The following is a 27451-nucleotide window of genomic DNA, read 5'->3' as shown; positions in this document are numbered from 1 at the left end:
TTGACCAACAAACCTGGCATATCTATGGAAGTTGGAAAAAGAGACATTGGGTGCTGCAACTCTTTCCACCTTACTTCCAGATAACTCCGCAAGTCAATAGGATGGTCCATTCTGGAGAGCTTACTATTATACTGTTCTGCTAATTTGCAAGCTTTTAAATGTCAGCAGTAAATCTGTGCAAACATATGGTCCCTCACCTTATTACTTGCCAGACTCAATTAAAGTTAATAGGGTATGCCCTATGATTATAGTGTGTCATTAGCAGGAAAACAGAAACTTTACTTCAAAAAATTTCTTAACAGTTCTATTTGGAGACTTATCAAACATGGTGATGAATTCCCACATGTGATCAGAGACTCGGATGACAGAAAAACAAAATCATAAGCAGCTCCAACTGAATTACCTTGGTTCTAACATTAGTGCTTGTTTCATTCCAAATGAACCATTGCTGACAAGGTGTACTCTTACAAAAACGCCAAAATAAAGTAAAGTAACAAAGTATATCTAAATCCATTTCAAACTAACTAGTGATACTTAACCAAGTGAGAGTAAACTCTGCCTACAATTTGATTATATGTAAAGTTGGCATCAGTTCATAAAAAGGTACTTTTGTTATTTTAAGTTCAAAATCAGAGAGAATATCAGGAAAACAACTCACAAAGACAAAATTGGGAGGTAATAGTAAAAATTACTAAAATGCAGATTAAAATAGCCATAGAAGTGCACTGACTGAATACAAATTTCCACAATTATAAAATGTTATTTTCACAAAAAATTATTTAAAATATTAGTCAATAAATTGCATTGCAAAATGGTGATTGCTAAAATTACTGTTTCACGTACTATAACTTTGCTGAAATTCAATTTTATAATATTTGTTCTGAATGCTGTTATATGCAGTGTATCCATGTTGTAGTCTTTATCAAGTCTCTTCAGATATACTTCACATCTTGCATTGTGTTTCGAAGACTCATTATTCCACAGTATAAAATTTCCTGGTGGACATACAGCTAAATAAATCTTTTAATTCCTTTATTGTGCAACCTGCACAATAAACCATGATTTCTGAAATTACAGTCTGCGAGCAGTTTCTGTAGTATAACTTCAGTCATGATAAACTACTTGCCTGGCTTGGAAATTTTAATTGTTGTCAAGAACTACAATATTAAAAGTAAATTCAAAATGTAATTTTTCACTCTTTACAGTTAGAACTTCAAATCCCTTTCACACACTATTCAGTAAACGTCTGAGTATTAAGTTTATATTGATGGATGTCCTCAGTCAACTGTATTTTTAGAGATACTGAATTATATGTCATTGTATGCGTTGATTTTGACTTCTTAATTGATATTACATTGATCTTATCCAAATTTTCATGCTATAGAACCAGGCATATTAAAGGGAACAGCATTGCAACCTTAACTTTGAACTGCAATTGGGGAAAATAATTTTCTAACTCTTCTGTTTGTCCATTTCCTGTAAAGCAACTTCATATCACATTTTACAAAAGGAGTACTGTTTTCTTTATTTCACAACATAACACAGTCTGCAAACAAATCTTCAATGTACATTATGATTTCATCAAATTATAGTCATCCAGGCTTTTGTCAATACTGCTCTACAGCTGTACTGTATCGGAGGTAAATTTTGTTGGGCTTTCCTTTTCTGAAACTATTTAACATAGGTTCAAACTATTAGTACTCAAATGATTGCATGAATAAATGAGATAAATATTATCTATACTTACTTGGATTTTGAATTTTTATTGTTGAGTCAGGTTCTGGATGAGGTTTATGAACAACTTGTGTGCACACTTGTTCAGTCAAAATCTAAACAAAAAATAAAAGACATTAACATAATCCTTCACGGTAACAAGCAAACCTTCATTCAATATCCATAGTGAAGTGGGGAATTCTATTTTGGTGGTTGGATTACTTTAGAAAGTTCTAAAGTAACTTTGATAAGTAAAGTCTTGCAAAAGTAAACAAAACTCAGTCTTCAAAGCATTATAAAATGTATTTTTAAAACTAGTTTTATTGAAACATAGAAAATACAAAGCAAAAAACATACAATGGACAAACAAAGACTTTGGCCGAAGGAGAGATCCAAGATAGGCTCAATAACACAACAGCACCAGAGTTTTCTCCACAGATTTCCGTTTTTGTACCAGAAGCTTGGCCAATTAAACAGTTTGGTTATTTCAATTATCTCAAAATACACCCAAGTAATTAATTTACAGAGTTTAATTTAATAATCTATTTATGATCATTTTGATGCTTGAATTATAATCTGACACGTAAAATATTGACCTGTCATTTGTCTGTCCGTTTTACGGAAGTTCTCTCCCAAAAATGGCTTCTTATGATTCAGCATTTCTCTAACCAGTTTAAAATCCGGCTCTAATACCAAATGAAGGCGCTTTAATCATTTGGCATTATCCCCTGGCCTGGACACACATGGGTAATTTATTTTGCTGCATAATTTGTGTCTGACTTGTCCTGGTATCTTTCATGAACACATCTTCATTTTACTGACATGTTAGAAATTCATTTCTTAGAGACATTATTAATATGTTACTTAAATATTTCGTATTATTCTCAAACGACATATTAAAACACTAGCTGCTAATTATCCTCATGTTGGGTATTTAGAATTAATCCGAATTCTCAACTACACATAATATCTACTATTTTCCCAACATTGGCCTGGAACTTGCAATGAGTGTATCGGTCCCACTGTTGTAATGGAAGAAATATGGAGTAAGCACGTACACAGTTAAAAGCAGAAATCCATTAAGTTGCTATCAGAGATACCATGCTCCTCCAGAGAATGCGCTGCCGCAGTTCTCACCATAGACTTGTTATTGAAATGACTGCAACAATGTGGACTTGCTGTATTTGCCCACTAGTTCCACATTAAAAACAGATGAGAAAGTCAGGGCTTGAACATTCAGGAGCGAGTTTTGAAACCACAAAAGTAATAATTACTGAACAGCCTCTCTTGTCTAAAAATATAATTTTGCAAGTGCGAGTCTCATTTCCACAGAAGAAAGTTAATGTTGAAGATTTAAGGAATTGATATTTTTCCTGCTTTTTTATATCCTTCCTTTAATCCCATATGCTCTCAAGTAATTATTTAGTTTACTGTACATCATTTAACTCTAAGTCATATTCCCTGCATTACATTCCTTGGTTTAGACTCTGCCGCCGGTATTTTATGACCTTGCTCGGACGAGGCTCGTAAAGTCCTGCCCGAGGCCAACAGAGAATTCCGCTCTGCGAGACGCGCCCACCCCATTTCCAGGGCAGGTGTGGCACTAAAATTCCAGCATGCATTTCTCAATGAGACTGCTTCAATCTTGCTATTGCTATTTCTCATCAGTATTCACTGTTGAGAAAAGCATGAATGTGAGGGAACTTGGGGAAATAAATAGTGATGTCTTGAGGAGTGTACTTATAGCAGAGAAGGAGGTGCTGGAAGTCTTAAAGCACATCAAGGTAGATAAATCCCCAGGACCCGATGAAGTGTATCCCAGGACACTGTGGGAGGCTAGGTAGGAAATGGCAGGTCCCTTTGCAGAGATATTTGAATCATCGATAGTCACAGGTGAGGTGCCTGAAGGTTGGAGGGTGGCAAATGTTGTGCCTTTGTTTAAGAAGGGCTGCAGGGAAAAGCCTGGGAACTGCAGGCCGGTGAGCCTCACATCTGTAGTGGGTAAGTTGTTAGAAGGTATTTTGAGAGACAGGATCTACAGGCATTTAGAGACGCAAGGACTGATTAGGGACAGTCAGCATGGCTTTGTGAGTGGAAAATCATGTCTCACAAATTTGATTGAGTTTTTTGAAGGGGTAACCAAGAAGGTAGATGAGGGCAGTGCAGTTGATGTTGTCTACATGGACTTTAGCAAGGCCTTTGACAAGGTACCACATGGTAGGTTGTTGCATAAGGTTAAATCTCACGGGATCCAGATTGAGGTAGCCAAATGGAAACAAAATTGACTTGATGGCAGAAGACAGAGGGTGATTGTGGAGGATTGTTTTTCAAACTGGAGGCCTGTGACCAGTGGTGTGCCTCAGGGATCGGTGCTGGGTCCACTGTTATTTGTCATTTATATTAATGATTTGGATGAGAATTTAGTAGGCATAGTTAGTAAGTTTGCAGATGATACCAAAGATTGGTGGCATAGTGGACAGTGAAAAAGGTTATCTAGGGATCTTAATCAATTAGGCCAGTGAGCTGACGAATGGCAGATGGAGTTTAATTTAGATAAATGTGAGGTGATGCATTTTGGTTGATCGAACCAGGGTAGGACTTTATAGAATCATAGAAACCCTACAGTACAGAAAGAGGCCATTCGGCCCATTGAGTCTGCACCGACCACAATCCCACCCAGGCCCTACCCCCATATCCCTACATATTTACCCACTAATCCCTCTAACCTACGCATCTCAGGACACTAAAGGCAATTTTTAGCATGGCCAATCAACCTAACCCGCACATCTTTGGACTTACTCAGTTAATGGTAGGGCATTGGGGAGAGTTATAGAACAAAGAGATCTAGGGGTACAAGTTCATAGCTCCTTGAAAGTGGAGTCACAGGTGGACAGAGTGGTGAAGAAGGCATTCGGCATGCTTGATTTCATTGGTCAGACATTAAATACACGAGTTGGGACGTCTTGTTGAAGTTGTACAAGACATTGGTAAGGCCACACTTGAAATACTGTGTACAGTTCTGGTCACCCTATTATAGAAAGGATATTATTAAACTAGAAAGAGTGCAGAAAAGATTTACTAGGATGCTACCGGGACTTGATGGTTTGAGTTATAAGGAGACGCTGGATAGACTGGGACTTTTTTCTCTGGCGCATAGGAGGCTTAGAGGTGATCTTATAGAGGTCTATAAAATAATGAGGGGCATAGATCAGCTAGATAGTCAATATCTTTTTCCAAAGGTAGGGGAATCTAAAACTAGAGGGCATAGGTTTAAGGTCAGAGAGGAGAGAAACAAAAGGGTCCAGAGGGGCAACTTCTTCACAGAGGGTGGTGAGTGTCTGAAACAAGCCAGAAGTAGTAGAGGCGGGTACAATTTTGTCTTTTAAAAAGCGTTTAGACAGTTACATGGGTAAGATGGCTATAGAGGGATATGGGCCAAACGTGGGCAATTGGGACTAGCTCAGGGGTTTAAAAAGGGGTAGCATGATCAAATTGGGCCAAAGGGCCTGTTTCCATGCTGTGAACCTCTATGACTCTGTGACTCTATGACTCTGGAGGAAATCTCTGCTGACAAGCCCACAAAAACTCTGGGAAGCTGCCAATGGGATGAATGGCAAACACCAATTCTAGGCTGCTAAGAGAAAAATCCAGGCCATTAGGTTCTTTATTGTACTGAGATCGGCATTCTTGAAAACAAGTTCAGCATCCATATATGAATACAAATTTGCCATCTTAAATGGGAGGAATATCTCATGGGTATCCCTTTATAATACTTCTGCCATAGGCATGCATATGATCTTCTCTCAACTGTGGTGCGCAACAGTTTCATTTTGAAGTATAATTTGATATTTTTCTCTCTGAAATATCAAAAGAAGAGCCAGTCTCTAGTGTTCTGCACTATTTAACTATTTCAATTCCCTCTTGGATGGGAGAGTAGATTTAAAGGCCGGAATTTTACTGGCCCGCCGCCACGGAAATCGGAGTGGGCGAGGGGCAGAGCATGGGGAAGTCCATTGACCTTGGGCAGGATTTTACAGTTTTGGGATGAGCGAGGCTGTAAAATACCGCCCAAAGTATTTTCTATTGTGTTTTATTCAGTACATGTGGTTTCTATGAACACTGTTTTAATCGTGGGTCATTGTGATCTAACTCTGGAGTATTCTTGATGGATTTCATTACTATATTCCCCGGAAAGCTCCAATTTCAATTTCTCACCTTATGTACAAATTGAACAAATGAAGGTACTTATCCAGATAACAACCACATACAGTACAGACATAAATCTTTGCGGGTCCAATCCTATCATTCTCAAATGAAATAATCCAAAAATGTAGCAAACTATTAGCTAATTAAGCTCTGCAACTTGATCATAAGACTGCCTATCACTTCAGCACACTTCACATCCAGAAACAAAATACTTCCCTTTCCTATGCCTATACCACGTGATGGTATTTTCAATGCTTTTGACTAGCAACGGTTAAACAACAGTAGGCAACGAGACCTTTCTTTCCTATCTTTCCAACCATCCTGGTCAATATTAAATCTGTTTTTGGTAAGAGTAAGTCATAATGTACAGTGAGGGTTAGGTTTATTGACTAATGACAGTTAGAAATCAAAACATAAATGGGAGCACATTTAGCTTAGGTGCAGCATCAGAAACAACAGTAAACTTTAATAGAGACAGAAATTCATAGTTTCTAAATGCATATCTTTCACAATGGTATGTAAATACTGCCTCAGTGGACCCAAACAGGCACTGGAATGTGGCAACTAGGGGATTTTCACAGGAACTTCATTGCAGTGTTAATGTAAGCCTACCTGTGTCACTAATAAATAAACTTTAAAAAACTTTAACCCTTTAACTTTCAACTTCAAAAACTTTAAACTTTGAAAAGGATATCAAAGGTTTTGTTGCAATGGAATGATTCTATGTTCCTCCATTATACATATTCTAATATTTAATTACTGGAGATACACATTTCTATTTGATAGTAACATAATGTTGTGTAGAACATAAACGTGTTAAATCTGTGATATAAATATGTCCTGGTCATATTATAATTTTTCCAAATAGAAGAACACTCACACCAGGTGCATCCTAAGTTCTTTAACTAAAATACGAATCACAGTCTGGAGTTTGTATTTAAACATTATATTGAGGCAATATCACAAGGTCCTACCTAACGTAAATATGATGAAGATATAGAATAGTTAACACTGCTGTCCATAAATCTGTTTCTAGCTTCCATTTATTTCATTTCCTATCCATTTTTTTAAAATCTTCAACATGAAGAATAATCTTTTCATTTCAAGGTTTAGCATACACTCCTCAGTTCATCCCAGGTGACCTTCAAACATTTGTTCATCATTATTCAATGCAATATTTCTTACATCTGTAGCTTTTGTAAGATTAATAACTCTGACTTGAGGTTTTTTAATTGAATAATTACTGAGAAACCCTCATATAAGTTTTAGTTCTCTTAGGAAAACCAATTTCCATAGAAATACTGAGATATGTGCCATCACTGTACAACATCAAATCTACCTGAGTTTTTCACCTGATACTTATTAGGCTCCATGGACTGAATTCAAAAAGGCTATTTAATCTATTATGGACTAATTCAGATTGTTTATTGAAGAGTTGTACAATTCAGTATTTGTTGATTCATTTGGTTTCTGTATTAGTACTAGCCTAACAGCAAGTAATTTCTGCCTTTCAAGAGCGGGACATAGCAGACGTCTCAATTTTTTAATTGTTTGGCTTATGACCAATGTAGGAATGCATTCATGTCGATCCCAAGTTGTCATAGCAATTGTATTAAAAATATAACAGACTGGGCCGCTTCAAGTGGCTATTAAGAATCATCCACATGATCTCCAATTAACTACATGCTGTAAATGGGGACTAATAGTAAAGCCCAAGCATTTATACCTATGAACAGCAAGTATAAATACACAAATTATTCCAGAAATGATCAACTTATGAAAAATATATGTAACCCCCTGCTGACCACTATATGGGGCTACTATTTAAATATTCAATCAACAGGATCCCGAATTCCTAGCGGTTGATGTTGATTTGGCTAATTCCCTGTTTACCCATAAATGTCAGTACTGTAACCGGAATATCAAAAATAAATTTAATAACAAATGTAATTAACAGACATAAAACAGTGAGCTCTGATCTATAACTGTTGGGGCCCATCCGTTGGTGCACACATGGGGAAACTCATCCTCAGTAACACATTTGTAGATACTGTTCCAGTTGGATTGTATAGTCCCCACCAGTTACTCACGACACACACACACAGTCCAGAAGAGACACATGTGTGGAAGATGATGCCGCAGGAGGCAGAGGTGCCGCGAGCTATCCGTGCAGCAAAGTAGGTCGCGTGCGCTGAAGGCTGTCCTCCTCGGCAGTAATGAAAAGAACACTCCAAACCGAATTCTCACTGCCTGGAAAAAGCTCTCTCTCTCCACTCTGCCTCTTCAGCTCTCTCCCTCTTCAGCTCTCTCCCTCTACAGCTCTGCTTCACTTCCTGGCGCCTTTTTTTCCTCCCACCCCCAGAGCAATTCCATTGGCCCAGCCCACATCACTCAACCAACAGCATCCTGTTCACAGCACCCGCCCGGCAAACAGGACACTGAAACCCACAAGGGACAAAGAACACTGGTAAATGTCTTCCCCACAAATTTTCCTCAGTCCCTTACATATATTTTTACTATGAATAAGAAAAATGTACTGTACAAAATACCTAGACTATTGCAACTTTACCTTTACTGCACAAATACAATCAGAATGCAGGAATTGATAAATACTCTAAACAAAAATAAATATTTACTGTTGTTACAGCTGCAGGGAAAAAACAGCAATAAATTCACCTTTGAATGGCACTGTATCTAGCATATACTTCTCACAACATTTACATTAGTTGACATGGTTGTCTCTTAGTGTTCAATGCCTTACCTCATAAAGTGTGTTGTACGTTGTTACAGTAAGAGTATTGGTGTGCAGCATTAGCCTTTCTCCAAGCAAAGTGAATAGACTGTGCGTGTGCATGATCTCCACCTTCCTTCTGAAAGAGTCAATTAGACTAGACATGACGGCACTCATTCATTTTGCACTGTGATGAAAAATTTAACTAAATCCATGTTGCCTTCATTTAGGAGTCACTTTTGTTAAGTCCATTTTCCAAATCAGACCACAAAGGCTCCTATTTGCAATACTCAGGTTTTCCAATTTCGGACTTTCCTTTTACCACTTTCACTCAAGAGCAATATTAGAGCCACGTTAAGATTATGATCTATTGACACCTCATAAAGAAGACTCAATAACTTAATACAAATGTTACTGCTCATTTTTCAGTGGTTGTAGTTTCTGAAAAGTCAGAAATTTAGAATAGTCAAGACATTTAATAATATCGACTTGCATCTGTTCAATAACACAATGTTTCAAAGAATTTCCACAATGATTTCTTTACTTTAAGTGGACTAAATGTTACATATGTACATGTGGTACGTAGCCACTCTGAACCCACAATAAACCGCAAACAACCATAGGATGAAAACCAGTAGTTACTTTTGATTCATGACGCTTGAAGGAGGAACGCTGGTTGAAACCAAGTTTTCAGGAATCCATTTGCTAATTCATGGACAGTTATTTTTCCTTCCCCACCCCACTTTGATCATTTGGTTGTAGTTACTTTTGATTCATGATGCTTGAAGGAGGAACCCCGGTTGAAACCAAGTTTTCAGGGATCCATTTGATAATTCATAGACAGTTATTTTTCCTTCCCCACCCCACATTGATCATTTGGTTTCACAAACACATTCCTCTCCACAAAGGCATGTGCAATTAAAGCAGAGTATTTATCCTGTTACAAACAGGAAACTTTGTGGCTTTATTTCGGTTTTCAAAATTGGTAATTAAACTGGAAGCTGCTTCCACTTGCAAAATTGAACACTTGACTCCTGATTTTTAGTCTTCAGTATTGAAATCCCAATTATGTTTGAAACAAAATGAACCAAAGAATTGAAGTTCAATGGGCATTTTATCCATTTACCCAAGCTCATACCAGTCAGTCAGTGCTGTGGTTTTAATTATTGATTGGTAGCAAGACAAAACATATTTGATATGTTAATGTTAAAGATTAACAGACGTTGGAAGAGAATAATTTAATTTCTCCAACTGCCGATCCATCCAGGGAAATGATTCAATCAAGACTGCTAAATCCAGATATTAAAACATCACCTTATAAAAAGCAACAACAGTTCTTCTTCCAGTTTTGTTTGCTGACTTCAAAGTTGTGGGAAGTATTGGGTAAAAATGTATCACTTGCTCCCAAGCCACTCTCATTCATAGTGCAGAAGAGCAAAAAGATGATTCCACATTGCTCCCCATCACTCCATCTTCATGGTAGGAAGCAACAAAATATACCCTAGATGCACTGGTCATGATCAAGAATATATTTTTTAAAATCACATTGAAATTTGAATCCCATCATTGAACTAAAAAATATAGTGATAAAAAAACCTTTGGAAGATCAGATACTAGAATATTTGTTATTGTTGAATTGTCAACCCAAATAACTGGGGACAATTCACTTCTTATCCTATTGATCACTGACTTTTTTCCAATCAGCAGGCTTCGTTTCAGCTATTTATCATCCACTTCCATTCTTAAACTGACCCTAATTATGTTGTGGTCACTATTTCTCAAACTGTTGTTCTACTCTGGTCAGTTATATGCCCCCTTTATTTCCTCCAAATAATTCCTTCCCTAGTTGGACTGAGAGCAGACTGTTCTGAGAACCAGTCCTGATTACATTCCAAAAAATCATTTTCTACTTTGAACATATGCACTATCTTTATTATAGTTTCTATTGTTAATTGTCTTGATATAATTGTCCTGTAGCCCTTATCATGTAAACTGGCTGAACGTCTCTACTTGTATTTAAACACTACTGCGATGTACTTCCCTTTCCATCTTTTAATTCCACTCACATACATACTGCCTTAGTGCAACCCTCTGGGGCATCCACATATTCTAGCACAGTTAGGAAATTCTTCACTAACACTGCAACTCTACTCCCTTTTTCTCTCCTGACCATGATAACCAGGAATATTACCAGCCCTGACCAATTTCAAGCCACATTTCCATTATAGCAGCTGCATCCAGTATTTTAGCCATCCAAGTATGTTTTGAATGCTTGTGTACTCATATGCATCATGGCCGTTACAGAAACGTGGCTGCACGGAGACCAGGACTGGGAGATGAATATCCAGGGGTATCAGGCATTTAGGAAGAATAGACAGGAAGGAAAAGGTGGTGGGGTAGCTCTGTTAATAAAAGATAATATCAGGGTAGTAGTGAGGGATGACATAGGCTCTAAGGGACAAAACGTGGAATCGTTATGGGTAGAGATAAGGAATAGTAGGGGGAGAAAGACACTAGTAGGCGTGGTCTATAGGCCCCCAAATAATAATGTTGAGGCGGGGAGGGCTATAAACAAGCAAATAATGGATGCGTGCAAAAACGGAACGGCAATAATCATGGGGGACTTCAACCTGCATATTGATTGGCTGACTCAAGTTGGAAGGGGTGGGATGGAGGAAGAGTTCTTAGAATGCTGTTGGGATAGTTACCTTGAACAGTATGTTACAGAACCGACGAGGGAACGAGTTATCTTAGATCTGGTAATGTGTAACGAGGTAGGTCGAATTAAGGATGTTCTTGTGAAGGACCCTCTTGGGTCAAGTGATCACAATATGGTCGAATTTCTGATACAAATGGAAGAGGAGAAAGTAGGGTCCCATACCACTGTCCTCTGTTTGAACAGAGGGAAGTACGATAGGATGAGGGCTAAATTGGCTAAGGTGGACTGGGAGAGCAGACTGGTAGGTAGGACAGCTGAGGATTTTTAAGGAAATCCTTTTCAGTACTCAGCAACAATATATTCTGGTGATAAAGAAGGGCTGTAAGAAAAGGGACAACCAGCCGTGGATAACGAAGGAAATTAAGGAGAGTATTAAATTAAAGACCGATGCGTACAGAGTGGCCAAAATTAGTGGAGAATCGGAAGATTGGGAAAACTTTAAGAAACAACAAAGAACGACTAAGAAAGCGATAAAGAAAGGAAAGATAGGTTATGAAGCTAGTCTAGCTCTAAATATAAAAAATGATAGTAAAAGCTTTTACAAATATATAAAAAGGAATAGAGTGGCAAGAGTGAATGTTGGACCCTTGGAGGACGAGAGGGGGGATTTAATAGTGGGAAATGAGGAAATGGCTGAAACTTTAAATAAGTTTTTTGTGTCGGTCTTCACGGTGGAAGACACAAATAGTTTACCGAATATTAACGATAGAGGGTTGGTAGGAGGAGAGGTACTCAATACAATTAATGTTACCAGGGAGGCAGTGCTTGGTAGACTAACGGGACTGGAGGTGGACAAGTCCCCAGGCCCGGATGGAATGCATCCCAGGGTACTGAAAGAAATGTCAGAGGTAATAGCGGATGCGTTAGTGGTTATTTATCAAAATTCGTTGGATTCTGGGGTAGTGCCGGCGGATTGGAAAACGGCTAATGTTATGCCGCTGTTTAAAAAAGGAAATAGACAAAAGGCGGGTAACTACAGGCCGGTTAACTTAACGTCTGTAGTTGGGAAAATGCTGGAATCCATCATTAAAGAAGAAATAGCAGGCCATCTGGATAAGAATGGTTCGATTAAGCAGACGCAGCATGGATTCATGAGGGGAAAGTCGTGCTTGACGAACTTGTTGGATTTTTATGAAGATGTGACTAGTGCGGTTGACGGAGGGGAACCGGTGGATGCGGTGTTTTTGGATTTCCAAAAGGCGTTTGATAAGGTGCCTCACAAAACATAGAACATAGAACAGTACAGCACAGAACAGGCCCTTCGGCCCACGATGTTGTGCCGAGCTTTGTCTGAAACCCAGATCAAGCTATTTCCTCCCTATCATCCCGAAGTACTCCATGTGCCTATCCAATAGCTTCTTAAATGTTCCTAAATGTTCCTAAAGTTTCTGACTCCACTGCAGGCAGTCCATTCCACACCCCAACCACTCTCTGAGTAAAAAACCCACCTCGGACATCCTTCCTATATCTCCCACCATGAACCCTATAGTTATGCCCCCTCGTTACCGCTCCATTCAACCGAGGAAATAGTCTTTGAACGTTCACTCTATCTATCCCCCTCATCATCTTATAAACCTCTATCAAGTCTCCTCTCAACCTTCTCCGCTCCAAAGAGAAAAGCCCAAGTTCCCTCAACCTTTCCTCATAAGACCTACCCTCCAAACCAGGCAGTATCCTGGTAAATCTCCTTTGCACTCTTTCCAGTGTCTCCACATCCTTCTTGTAGTGAGGTGACCAGAACTGCACACAATATTCCAAATGTGGTCTCACCAAGGTCCTGTACAGTTGCAGCATAACCCCACGGCTCTTAAACTCCAACCCCCTCTTAATGAACGCCAACACACTATAGGCCTTCTTCACGGTTCTATCCACTTGAGTGGCAACCTTCAGAGATCTCTGGATATGAACCCCAAGATCTCTCTGTTCCTCCACATTCTTCAGAACCCTACCTTTGACCCTGTAATCCACATTTAAATTTGTCCTACCAAAATGAATCACCTCGCATTTGTCAGGGTTAAACTCCTTTTGCCATTTCTCATCCCAGCTCTGCATCCTATCTATATCTCTTTGCAGCCTACAACAGCCCTCCACCTCACCCACTACTCCACCAATCTTGGTGTCATCAGCAAATTTACTGATCCACCCTTCAGCCCCCTCCTCCAAGTCATTTATAAAAATTACAAATAGCAGAGGACCAAGCACTGGTCCCTGTGGCACTCCGCTGGTAACCGGTTTCCAGTCCGAAAATTTTCCATCCACCACCACCCTCTGTCTTCTGTTAGATAGCCAGTTACTTATCCAATCGGCCAAACTTCCCTCTATCCCACACATCCTTACTTTCTTCATAAGCCGACCGTGGGGGACTTTATCAAACGCCTTACTAAAATCCATGTATATGACATCAACTGCACTACCTTCATCTACACACTTAGTTACCTCCTCAAAAAATTATATCACAAATCCGTGCTGACTATCCCGGATTAAGCTGCATCTTTCTAAATGGTCGTAAATCCTATCCCTAAGGACCTTTTCCATCAACTTACCGACCACCGAAGTAAGACTCACCAGCCTATAATTACCAGGGTCATTTCTATTCCCTTTCTTAAACAGAGGAACCACATTCGCCACTCTCCAGTCCTCTGGCACCACCCCCGTGGACAGTGAGGACGCAAAGATCAAAGCCAAAGGCTCTGCTATCTCATCCCTTGCCTCCCAAAGAATCCTAGGATATATTTCATCAGGTTGCTGAAGAAGATTGGGTCACACGGAGTTGGGGGTAGGGTGTTAGTGTGGATTGGGGATTGGCTATCCGACAGGAAGCAGAGAGTCAGAATAAATGGGTGCTTTTCTGGTTGGCGGATGGTAACTAGTGGCGTGCCACAGGGATCGGTACTGGGGCCTCAACTATTTACCATTTATATAGACGATCTGGAGGAGGGGACTGAGTGTAGGGTAACAAAGTTTGCAGACGACACAAAGATAAGTGGAAAAGTGAATTGTGTGGAAGGCGTAGAAGGTCTGCAGAGAGATTTGGACAGGCTGAGTGAGTGGGCGAGGATCTGGCAGATGGAGTATAACGTTAACAAATGCGAGGTTATTCACTTTGGAAGAAATAATAGCAAATTGGATTATTATCTAAATGGAAAAAAATTACAACATGCTACTGTGCAAAGGGATCTGGGGGTCCTTGTGCATGAGACGCAAAAACCCAGTCTGCAGGTGCAACAGGTGATCAAGAAGGCAAATGGGATGTTGGCCTATATCGCAAGGGGGATAGAATATAAAAGCAGAGATGTCTTGCTGCATGTGTACAGGGCATTGGTGCGGCCACAGCTGGAATACTGTGTGCAGTATTGGTCCCCTTATTTGCGGAAGGATATATTGGCCTTGGAGGGAGTGCAGAGAAGGTTCACCAGGTTGATACCAGAGATGAGGGGTGTTGATTATGAGGAGAGACTGAGCAGATTGGGTTTGTATTCGTTGGAATTTAGAAGGCTGAGGGGGGATCTTATAGATTATAAGATAATGAAGGGGCTGGATAGGGTAGAGGTGGAGAGATTCTTTCCACTTAGAAAGGAAACTAGAACTAGAGGGCACAGCCTCAAAATAAAGGGGGGGCAGTTTAGGACAGAGTTGAGGAGGAACTTCTTCTCTCAGAGGGTGGTGAATCTCTGGAATTCTCTGCCCACTGAAGTGGTGGAGGCTACCTCGTTGAATATGTTTAAATCACGGATAAATGGATTCCTGATCGGTAAGGGAATTAGGGGTTATAGGGATCAGGCGGGTAAGTGGAACTGATCCACTTCAGATCAGCCATGATCTTATTGAATGGCAGGGCAGGCTCGAGGGGCTAGATGGCCTACTCCTGCTCCTATTTCTTATGTTCTTATGTTCTTGTCAAATTTGGCTAAATTTTTGTTGTATTAAGCCTCATTAATTTTGTGTGTTTCTAATATTTTTTGACATCTCTTGATTCTTCTCCAATAGTGTTTTTAGTATTCATAACCATCGTCTACTTTTCTTTCCATTTGTTATGCTTCTTTCATAACTAGCTACTTAATACCAGTTCAAACTGGATCATAGGGCACCAAATAAACAGGTTCAAAAGAGGACTAGTGTTGAACTGCTAAAACTAAGCATATTGAGATAAGTTTCAACCCAAAATACATTAATTACAATATAAAAATGAAAGTTTCAATACTTTGTCCAATCACTCTCACTGAAGCTGTAATGGCTCTCCACACTGTTATGGCTCTTGCATTCCAAAGGCTTCTTGCAGCTTGAGAACATGGAAAGAATAGAGTGGATTTACCTTAAAAGAAATGAAAAATTCTTTGAAAATGAATTTGGACGTACTCACTTGTGACCAAGGTGTTTAAGGAAGTACCCCAGAACCTTCAATGCTTGAACTCGAATGCTTTCACTTTTTGAAGCCAGTAACTTGTAAATAACCCTGATGGGACAATAAAGATATCATATTAATTACAATGATTTACTAAAACACAGATCAGTATGAATAGTATTTCTGAAACAAATAAAATCAGAGTCATTTTTCACTTACAAACTTTTTACAACTTTCACATACTTGTTATCTAAAGCTGAATATGTCACCCTAAAATTGTTCTTTTAAAAAAAAACCGAACAAGGTAACATGTTCTTCTGTCTCTTTTGAAATGTGGATACCCTGTGAAAAAGTATTTCAATATGTTCAGATAATTTCAAAGTCTGAAAATTTTAAAGAAAATAGTCTCTACTCCAGATGTGGAAATCTAACAAAAATAGGTGTTTTTTTTGGCAGAGAAATTTGACAAATTTCAAAAGTATGATATATTTTCAAGGCACTATCGCAAACGCTTTTAAAATTGACAATTTTTATTTGGACACTCAATTATTTCATTTGAAAGGCAACGTTAACACAAGAAATAGATATTTTTTTCACAATGAAAAGCTGCAGATTGAATAAAAATGACAACTATTGAACAACTAGTAAAGCTCATGCTGCAATCAGCAACAGGCAAATGTTAAAGGGTCTACAGTATAGAAACGGGTCATTCAGCCAAACTAATCTTTGCCTCACACGTACCACAACTCTTCATCTAGCACTACCAACATATCCTTCTATTCCTTTCCCTCTCACGTTTATCTAGCTTTCTTTTAATTTCATCTGTTTATTTGCCTCAACTGTCCTTGAGGTAGCATTGTGGGTGGCATGGTGGCACAGTGGTTAGCACTGCTGCCTCACAGCACCAGGGATCTGGGTTCAACTCCGACCTTGGGTGACTGTGGAGTTTGCACGTTCTCCCTGTGTCTGCGTTGGTTTCCTCCAGGTGTTCCAGTTTCCTCTCACAGTCCAAAGATGTGTGGGTTAGAATCCTTACAGTGCAGAAGGAGGCCATTCGGCCCATCAAGTCTATACCGACCACAATCCCACCCAAGCTCTATTTCCATAACCCCACATATTTACCCTGCTAAGCCCCTGACAAGAGGGTCAATTTAACACGGCCAATCAACCTAACCCGCATATCTTTGGACTGTGGGAGGAATCCGGAGAACCTGGGGGAAACCCACACAGACACAGGGATATTGTGCAAACTCCACACAGACAGTATCCTGAGGCCAGAATTGAACCCGGGTCCCTGGTGCTGTGAGGCAGCATTGCTAACCACTCTGCCACCATGCCACCCTGGTTGATTGGCTTTGCTAAATTGTCCCTTAGTGTCAGCGGGATTAGAAGGGTAAATACGTAATGTTATGGGGTTAGGGCCTGGGTGGGATTGTTGCTGGTAAAGGCTCGATGGGCTGAATGGCTTCCTCCTGTACTGTAAGGATTCTATGATTTCCACATCCTTACCATTCTTTGGATAAAGCCGTTTCGCCTGAATTCCCTATTTGATTTATTGGCAGCTATGGTATATATATATGTCCTCACCGTATTCCATTTCGTTGATCAAAAGCAGGTATCATTGATGCAGGGTGCTCTGACATCAGTGCAACCAGCAGCTGCAGGACATCATGAATATTTTCATCCTGTTTCATGGAATAGAAAGCCAGTCAGCAAAACAGACAAAATAAATAAATATTTTGGAAAACCTCAGCGGGTCTGACAGCATCTGTGGAGAGAGAACCAGAGCTAACGTTTCGAGTCTGGATGACCCCTCATTTCAGATTCCAGCATCCACAGTAATTTTCTTTTTTCCCCAGACAAAATAAAACTCTCTTCAATTTAGAGATATTGCTCAACAGTAACTTCCTACCAAGTTCAAAATACATGAGGGTGGTGGACCAATTTGCTTTCCTCTAAGACATCTCAAAACATACCTCTTTGACCAAGCTTTTGGTCATCTGACCTAATTACCTTTGTGACTTGGTGTCATACTTTTTTAAAAATGCTTCTGTGAAGCACTTTGGGATATTTTGTTGTGTTAAAGGTGCTATATAAATGTAAGTCAATGCTGTAAATTTAAGTTGTTATGGTCTTTAAAATATATTGCCACATTTATGCTCCAATAATTTCAAGATTTCAGATTGCAACTGATTTTACAAAACTAAATAAAAGTTTTACTCCCCTTTCCAATTTCTTCTTCTCCTTAAGTTGTTGATTTCTGCCTCTGATGCAGTTTTGTGAGGATTGTAACTTTGCAAATGGCTTATTTTAATCATTGGGTCTAGACCAGTATATCCCAAACTTGGTTCTGCAGAACCTTGGGGTTCCATTGCATACATTCAGCGGTTGTGGTAGGCAAGACGTATGTACAAAACTCAGAAAATGCCATGAAGTTGCTGACCCAGAGGCTGGTTTCTCCCTGTAGTCATGATGTGGAGATGCCGGCGTTGGACTGGAGTAAACACAGTAAGAAGTCTCACAACACCAGGTTAAAGTCCAACAGATTTATTTGGTAGCAACATTTCCACTCCCTCCATCTGATGAAGGAGCAGTGCTCCGAAAGCTTATGGTATTTGCTACCAAATAAATCTGTTGGACTTTAACCTGGCGTTGTGAGACTTCTTTCTGTGTTCTCCCTGTATTGGCAGAGAGAGCAGCCAATGCAGTGACAAGCCAGTCTCTGATTGGAAAAACTGAAAACAGCAGGAAAAAAGTCCTCTAACATCCAGACTGTGCATGCGGAGCAAGGTAGGCAGTGGAGCTGGTGCAGGTGGGGAAGCAAATACGTGGTGAGCAAGTTTAAGTTTATTTATTAGTGTCACAAGTAGGCTTACATTAACACAGCAATGAAGTTACTGGGAAAATTCCCTAGTCGCCACACTCCGACACTGTTCGGGTGCACTGAGGGTAAATTTAGCATGATCAATGTACCTAACAAGCACATCTGTTGGACTGTAGGAGGAAACCCATGCAGACACAGGGAGAACAACAGACTCCGCACAGACAGTGACCCAAGCCCCGGGACTTGAACCCAGGTCCCTGGCACCGTGAGGCAGCATGCTAACCATTGTGCCACCATGAGAGGTGAGTGTGTTTTTTGAAAAAGAGAGAAAGGTGACTGTGTATGTGTGAATGTGAGAGAGTGGGAGGTGAGTGTGTGTGAGAGAAGGTGAGGTGAGTGTGAAAGAGAGAGGTGAGTGTGAGAGAGAGGTGAGTGTGAGAGAGATGGGTCTCAGGGAAAGGGGGAGACAGGTGAGATAGTGTATGTGTGTGCTTGCATGCATCTGTCTGTGAGAGAAGGGTGTGTGAGTGATAGAGGTGTTGTTGTGTAAATGTGTGAGACAGCGTGAGATGAGGGGTTTGTGTGAAAGATAGAGAGCTGACGGTGTGTGAGAGAGAGAGAGGTAAGAGAGAAAGGTAAGAGTGTGAGAGAAAGGGGTGAGTGCTCATGTGCATGAGAGAGCGAGATGAGAGTGCGCATTTGAGAGGTGAGAGTGAGTGTGCATCTGAAATGAGAATCCAGCTTTCCAGCAGCACTCCTAAAAATTAAACAAATTTGAGAGCAAAAGGGTAGCATGACCCCTCATTGAAAATGACAAAACGATCAAATTTAAGTACTTTGTTAAATAAGAGAACATTTTAATTATAATAAATATGTACATTTAAGAAATAAAAAATACTTTTATAAATTTGTTTTTGTATATTTGAACCTATTACGCAAAAGCTATCAAATTTTGTGGGCTTAACTTTTTAACATAATAAGCATATTTCTTCGGTGTTCCATGAATACACTTATGAGGTCAAAAGGGTTCCATGGCCAGAAACGTTTCGGAAACCTTGGCCCAGACTATACACATGGGCTATCTGGCCATGGAAATTATTTCAACTAAATGCAATCCCTTCCTCTCCTAACATCCAGATACATGCACTGTAATGAACTAACTTACAATAGATCTTGGACTGAAACTAGGACTTTCCTGATTTGTATGGCTGTGTACTCCAATTAATTCATTAAGCCTATTGAGAATAACAAGCACACTTTATATGTCAAAATTACTTAAGACTTATAAGAGAGAACCCCAATAAATATCTATAATGCATATATTTATAGTGCTATTTTCCTATTTTTGCATTTCTTATCCTGATTAATATGATTATGTTGTAAGAAAAAAGAAGAAATGTCAATTTTTTCGGAACTTACCTCATGCATGGTTAACAGGTAGTTCAGAATACTTTGAAGTTCATCTTCCTTCACACCACGATCCTATTAAAAAAAGTAGTTGACAATTTATATTCTAACAACTGCACACAATACATAGTCAGATCACCAAATATTAGATCAACTCGGACAGTTTTTTTTAAGCACCAAACATATTTTCAGCATTTTCACTAAATTCTTGATACAATGCAATTGTAGGAAATATGCAATGAATTTTGTTTTATGCACAGGAATGATCTTTCCTGATTTCACTAATCTAACTGATCTAAATCAGAATTTACAGAAAAGCAAATCAATTCAAACTTTTAATATAAATTTCAGTTCTTACCTTCAAAATTAGTTGCTTCAAAAATAGCAGCATAAAAGCCCGTAATGAAATAATTTCTTTCTGAGATGGACGAGGGCCATCTTAAAACAAAAAGAATATTTTCTGTCATGCACTTTCAAATGTTAGTTCCAGAAATGTTTAAGTCTATAAGTCCATTTCCAGGACCTGCACTCTTTTCATGTTAAGCAAATTCCTGAAACATACAAATGGATCTTTAAAAGCAGATTTTAAAGGTTTTCTTTCTAAAGAGTTGTAAAAATTCAGGCAACATCTAAAGCAACTTGTGTCAGTTTAAGAAAACAAACTTTACAGAGTCAAAAAGACCCGATCAAAGGTTTCTAGAGTGCAACTGAATACAAGAAAAAATATTAAATCATAAAAACAACGTACAAACCCAATTACCAGTTATCCTATTTGTTTTGGAAATTTCAACAGTTAAATTGAATAAAATAGTTTGTAATCATTGCGAAGGAGAATTCATTAACTGTTGGACTGTTCACCCACTAATAGGGAACATGAGCTGAGTTTAGGTTGTTGTGAGGCAGATTAATTTCACCCTACTGATATGTGTTGCACTCATAATCTTGCTCAGTACAAGAGGAAGTGATGGTACAGACATTTGGTGTATGTGCTTGGCTGAGGAGCCAATGGTGCAAAGCCACCATCTGTGGGATTACGACTGAACACCTGTAAGTCAGAATTACCCCGAAATGTAATGACACCCTAACACAGCAAATCACTGGTTTTCCTAGGATAGCCACGCCGGTTGGTGCGTAGTACCACTGGATTCAGAGTTGGAATACGGTCAGGTGGGCGTTACCTCTCCCTTGTTAACACACAGCATATTATTGGGGAGCCTGCTGCTAAATTATTTGTATAATTAAAAGCTATACTGTAAAGTTTTACTGGCCATTAACTATGTATGGAATGTATCTCAAAACGAGCTCAGTTATATTTCATCAAGTCGTACCATTTAATTGATGCCCATATAGATCTGCTCAGATGGCATTCCATTCATCCCCACCCTATTTCTCTTTGGTGTGAGAAGGCCATTGGTCCCATCCAACAAGAAATTTTCCCATTTTTAATTCAGTACTTTTTTAAACTTACAAAATGACTGATCATGCCAGAAGTTACAAGTTAGCAAGGAATGAGCTGAAAAAGGGGCTTAGGAGAGCTAGGAGGGGACATGAGAAGTCCTTGGCGGGTCGGATCAAGGAAAACCCCAAGGCTTTTTACTCTTATGTGAGGAATAAAAGAATGACCAGGGTGAGGTTAGGGCCGGTCAAGGACAGTAGTGGGAACTTGTGTATGGAGTCAGTAGAGATAGGCGAGGTGATGAATGAATACTTTTCTTCAGTGTTCACCAAGGAGAGGGGCCATGTTTTTGAGGAAGAGAAGGTGTTAAAGGCTAATAGGCTGGAGGAAATAGATGTTCGGAGGGAGGATGTCTTGGCAGTTTTGAATAAACTGAAGGTCGATAAGTCCCCTGGGCCTGATGAAATGTATCCTAGGATTCTTTGGGAGGCAAGGGATGAGATTGCAGAGCCTTTGGCGTTGATCTTTGGGTCCTCGCTGTCCACGGGGATGGTGCCAGAGGACTGGAGAATGGCGAATGTTGTTCCTCTGTTTAAGAAAGGGAATAGAAATGACCCTGGTAATTATAGACCGGTTAGTCTTACTTCGGTGGTTGGTAAATTGATGGAAAGGGTCCTTAGGGATGGGATTTACGACCATTTAGAAAGATGCGGATTAATCCGAGATAGTCAGCACGGATTCGTGAAGGGCAAGTCGTGCCTCACAAATTTGATAGAATTTTTTGAGGAGGTAACTAAGTGTGTTGATGAAGGTAGGGCAGTTGATGTCATATACATGGATTTTAGTAAGGCGTTTGATAAGGTCCCCCATGGTCGGCTTATGATGAAAGTGAGGAGGTGTGGGATAGAGGGAAAGTTGGCCGATTGGATAGGCAACTGGCTGTCTGACCGAAGACAGAGGGTGGTGGTCGATGGAAAATTTTCGGATTGGAGGCAGGTTGCTAGCGGTGTGCCGCAGGGATCAGTGCTTGGTCCTCTGCTCTTTGTGATTTTTATTAATGACTTAGAGGAGGGGGCTGAAGGGTGGATCAGTAAATTTGCTGATGACACCAAGATTGGTGGAGTAGTGGATGAGGTGGAGGGCTGTTGGAGGCTGCAAAGAGACATAGATAGGATGCAAAGCTGGGCTGAAAAATGGCAAATGGAGTTTAACCCTGATAAATGTGAGCTGATTCATTTTGGTAGGACAAATTTAAATGTGGATTACAGGGTCAAAGGTAGGGTTCTGAAGACTGTGGAGGAACAGAGAGATCTTGGGGTCCATATCCACAGATCTCTAAAGGTTGCCACTCAAGTGGATAGAGCTGTGAAGAAGGCCTATAGTGTGTTAGCTTTTATTAACAGGGGGTTGGAGTTTAAGAGCCGTGGGGTTATGCTGCAACTGTACAGGACCTTGGTGAGACCACATTTGGAATATTGTGTGCAGTTCTGGTCACCTCACTATAGGAAGGATGTGGAAGCGCTGGAAGGAGTGCAGAGGAGATTTACCAGGATGCTGCCTGGTTTGGAGGGTAGGTCATATGAGGAAAGGTTGAGGGAGCTAGGGCTGTCCTCTCTGGAGCGGAGGAGGCTGAGGGGAGACTTAATAGAGGTGTATAAAATGATGAAGGGGATAGATAGAGTGAACGTTCAAAGACTATTTCCTCGGGTGGATGGAGCTATTACAAGGGGGCATAACTATAGGGTTCGTGGTGGGAGATACAGGACGGATATCAGAGGTAGGTTCTTTACGCAGAGAGTGGTTGGGGTGTGGAATGGACTGCCTGCAGTGATAGTGGAGTCAGACACTTTAGAAACATTTAAGCGGTTATTGGATAGGCACATGGAGCACACCAGGATGATAGGGAGTGGGATAGCTTGATCTTGGTTTCAGATAAAGCTCGGCACAACATCGTGGGCCGAAGGGCCTGTTCTGTGCTGTACTGTTCTATGTTCTTACTAAGAAACTATGGCTTTGCTGAGTTCCAGGCCACACCGTTTTTACAACACTTAAAAGCTGTCTTATGAAATTATTTACTAACTTAAATTATGTTAACCAGTAGAGTTCTGTATTTTATAAAAAGTAACATTTTCAGTTCCTTTGCTGCACCATCTTCAATTTTGGCATTCTTTGCTGAGTAGATTTTCAAATCAGAATGCATTCAAGTAATGTATTTGTGACAGAAAGCATTACATTTCTGACAACTTATCAATGCAAAGAATAAAATTACATTGTGACAATACTGTTACAACAGGCTTGTGAGCAAATTTAAAGGGACATAGCAACATGGATACAAAATTGGCCAAGTACCAAGAAACGTAATGGTTGATGGATGCTTCCTTGATCCATCAGGAGGAAGGTTTGTAGTGGAGCTCCTCAGGGATCAGTGTTGGGTCCCTTGCTTTTCCAAATATATTTTAATGACTTAGACCTTAGTGTACAGGGCACAAATTCAGGCTTTGCAGACAATACAAAAATTTGAAACATTGTAAGCTATGAGGAGGATAGTGTCGGACTTCAAAGGGACATAGACAAGTTGAAGGAATATGTATACAGATGGCAGATGAAGTTCAATGTGGAGAAATGTGAAGTGATTCATTTTGATAGGAAGAACATAATATAAAATAAAGGGTACAAATCGAAAGGGGGTGCAGGAGCAGGTGTATATGTGCATAAGTCATTGAAGTTGGCAGGACATGTTGAGAGCGCATTTAATAAAGCACAGTATCCTAGGTTTTATTAATAGGGCATACAGTATAAGAGCACAAAAGTTATGCTAAAACCTGTCTAAAACTTAAGTTCGACCTCGATTGGAGTATTGCATCCAATTCTGGGCACCACACTTTTGGAAAAAAGTGAAGGCATTGGAGAATGGTTCCAGGGATGAGTTTATAAAGATAGTTTGGAAAAGTTCAGACTGATTTCCTTGGAGGAGAGAAGGCTGAGAGGAGATCTGATTGATATATTCAAAATCAAGAGGAGTCAACAAATGGTAGATAAGGAGAAACTGCTCCCACTCATTAAAGGGTCAAGAGTGAGGGGGCACAGATTTGAAGTTATTAGCAAAAGGAGCAAAAGCAATATGATAAACTTTGTCACACAGCAAGTGGTTAAGGTCTGGAATACACTGTCAGAGAGTGTGATGGTGGCAGGTTCAATCGAGGCATTCAAAAGGGAATTAGACTGTTATTTGAAAAGGAAGAATGTGGAGGTTACAGGGAAGAGGAGAACGGCACTAAATAAAATACTCAGAGTTGACGCAGACACAATGGGCCAAATGGCTGTTATTGCTTAAAACTGCAACCAAGCTAATTATTTCAAAAACTCCAACTGCAAAAAGGTTAATTGCTTTACACTGTGAGGATTATTGTCAATTTCTCCCTTTAACTTCCAGATAAAGAAAACTTCCAGTCATTTTTCCCCTTACAAACCTTTTATACAGAATACAGCTTCCACTTACAGGCTAAGTCAAGGATGATAGACCTAGCATTTACTCTACTTCAGAATTGTTCATCAGTTTCTTAACCAGATGTCCTCATTTTCTACAGTTAAAACTTTAATTACAAAGATAAAAATAAAATATGGGTCAGGATTCTCCCAAAAAAAACCAAAGTGCCCAACGGGCAGAAAAACGGGAGAATTTCCCGCCCGTTTTTTGGGCGTACTTACCTGAACAAATCTCTGACACCCTATGCATCATAAAGTGTCTCTATGTAATTCACTCTGGTAAATGGGGGGTGGGGCCTCATATCATTGGAAAGGCTGACAGCATAGCGCGGTGTGTGTCACTGCACAGGCGCCAATCTGTCAGTGAGCAGATTGGCGCATACGCACTGTCCCACCCCGCACCCAAACACCGGCCTCCCAATCACTGGCCTTCCAATGTTTTCCCATGCCTCCTTCTCCCCGATTGCTGGCCTCCCGACCTCCCCGCACCCAGATTGCCGGCCAATGGGAACCACCCCTGGCCAGTCCCGGTCTCCCTCCCCACCTCAATGCCAACTTGACACCCCCCTGATGGCCAGCCCCCATCACCCCCTCACCCCCCTTACCCACCAATCCTATTGTAGAGTGGCACAGGTTCCTCCCTCACCACCAATCACCCTCCCCAATATGGTCCTCCCAGAATGCCCCCTCCCTCTGGCCCCACCCCCTTGGCACATCCAGTGCCCCCTAGGCACTGCCCAGTGCCCTGTAGGCAGTGCCAGGGTGCCCCTGGGGCAGTGGCAGGGTGATAGGGTGGCACTGCCCAAAGGGCACCTCCCTTGCGGGCTCCAATGGCCTCTGTCCCCACCAGTGGGGTGAGGATGCTTGTTCCCCATTAGTGGGGAGCAGCTGTAAACCCCGCTGGTGGTAACCTCTCCCAGTAGCGGGCAGGGGTGGGGGGGACACGCTAGTGGGCCGGGTCCACAAACATATGAAAATTGCAATTTCCGGTGCAGAGCTGATTACACTGAAAAAAACGGGCCTCAGAGATTCACGATCAGCCGGATACTGGTCGCGAGTCCCACTAAGGCCCCCCGATGTCTCGCGACCTGCTGCGCGACTCAAGCACTGCAGCGGGCTGAGAGAATCCCGGGCATAATTTATGAACTAGATATTCACAATAATAATCATATTATCGATATTAAAAACTGCCATGGGGAGAAGCACAGACAAGATGCAGACTTAAGACTTACAAAACATACCCTCAAAGATATAAAACTTAATTGCTAGTTAAGTATGGTGTCCTAGGCCCAACCATCGTGGCTGCTTCATCAACAACCTTTCCCCCATCACAAGGTCAGAAGTGATGATTCAACAATGCTCAGTACCATTTGTAACGCATCAGATGCTAAAGCAATCGACATCCATATTTAGCAAGACCTGGATAACATTCAGGCGAGGGCCCGGGCTGATAAATGGCAAGTGACATTCACGTCACATGGGCTGCTCTTGGAAAGTGTCCAGAGGAGGTTCTGGAATGAAGAGCTTGTTGTATGAGGAATGGTTGAGGACTCTGGGTCTGTACTCGTTGGAGGTTAGAAGAATGAGGGGGGATCTTATTGAAACTTACAGGATACTGCGAGGCCTGGATAGAGTGGATGTGGAGAGGATGTTTCCACTAGCAGGAAAAACTAGATCCAGAGGGCACAACCTCAGGCTAAAGGGACGATCCTTTAAAACAGAGATGAGGAGGAATTTCTTCAGCTAGAGAGTGGGGAATCTGTGTAACTCTTGGCCGCAGAAGGCTGTGGAGGCCAGGTCATTGAATGCCTTTAAGACAGAGATAGATAGGTTCTTGATTAATAAGGGGATCGGGGTTATGGAGAAAAGGCAGGAGAATGGGGATGAGAAAAAAAAATCAGCCATGATTGAATGATGGAGCAGACTCAATGGGCCCAGTAGCCTAATTCTGCTCCTATGTCTTATGGTCACATAAGTACCAGGCAATGACCATCTCCAGCAAGAGAATCTAATCATCTTCACTTGACATTCAATGACATTACCATTGCTGAAATCCCCACTATCAACATCCTGGGGGTTACCATTGATCAGAAACTGACCTGGACCAACCACATAAATAGTATGACCACAGAAACTGGTCAGAGGCTGGGAATTCAGTGGTCAGTAACTCACCACAACAAAAACAGAAAATGCTGGAACAACTAAACAGATCTGACAGCATCTATGGATAGAGAATAGAGCCAACTTATCGAGTCAGGATAACTATTCAAATTTTGGCTCTATTCTCTCTCCACTGGTGCTGTCAGGCTGGCTGAGATTTTCAGGTGTTTTCAGTTTTTGTTTCAGATTCCAGCATCTGCAGTATTTTGCTTTTATCTTATGTGAGTAACTCACCTCCTGACTCCCCAAAGCCTGCTAACCATCTATCTACAAGGCAGAACAGGTGTGATAGAATACTCTCCACCTGCCTAGATGACTGCAGCTCCAAAAACACTCAAGTTCAAAGCAGTTACTTGATTGACACCCCAACCATCACCTTAACATTTGCTCCCTCCACCACCGATGCACAGTGGCAGTAGTGTTTACATTATACAAGATGCACTGCAGAAACTCATCAATCCTCCTTC

General features: G+C 40.7%; 1 protein-coding gene across 14 annotated transcripts in view; it reads right to left on the bottom strand.

Moving 5' to 3' along the window:
* nbeaa (neurobeachin a) overlaps positions 1 to 27451 on the bottom strand; it is an 812689-nt gene that overhangs the window by 563168 nt on the left and 222070 nt on the right. For 9 of the 14 annotated variants that reach the window (XM_078222243.1, XM_078222244.1, XM_078222247.1 and 6 more), the window contains 7 exons: positions 20301 to 20380; positions 19955 to 20017; positions 17299 to 17396; positions 15730 to 15822; positions 15571 to 15648; positions 8681 to 8789; positions 1748 to 1829 (listed from right to left, as the gene is read on the bottom strand). In XM_078222243.1, the coding sequence (XP_078078369.1) occupies positions 1748 to 1829; positions 8681 to 8789; positions 15571 to 15648; positions 15730 to 15822; positions 17299 to 17396; positions 19955 to 20017; positions 20301 to 20380 (603 nt within the window). The remainder of the gene's footprint in view (positions 1 to 1747; positions 1830 to 8680; positions 8790 to 15570; positions 15649 to 15729; positions 15823 to 17298; positions 17397 to 19954; positions 20018 to 20300; positions 20381 to 27451) is intronic. The other 5 variants (XM_078222248.1, XM_078222257.1, XM_078222254.1 and 2 more) reach the window with 1 other exon arrangement.

Source organism: Mustelus asterias, chromosome 10 (genome assembly GCF_964213995.1).
Source record: "Mustelus asterias chromosome 10, sMusAst1.hap1.1, whole genome shotgun sequence".
NCBI classification, from domain to species: Eukaryota; Metazoa; Chordata; class Chondrichthyes; order Carcharhiniformes; family Triakidae; genus Mustelus; species Mustelus asterias.
Note: the sequence above shows the minus strand (reverse complement) of the source record. Positions and strands in the feature narration are given on the sequence as shown.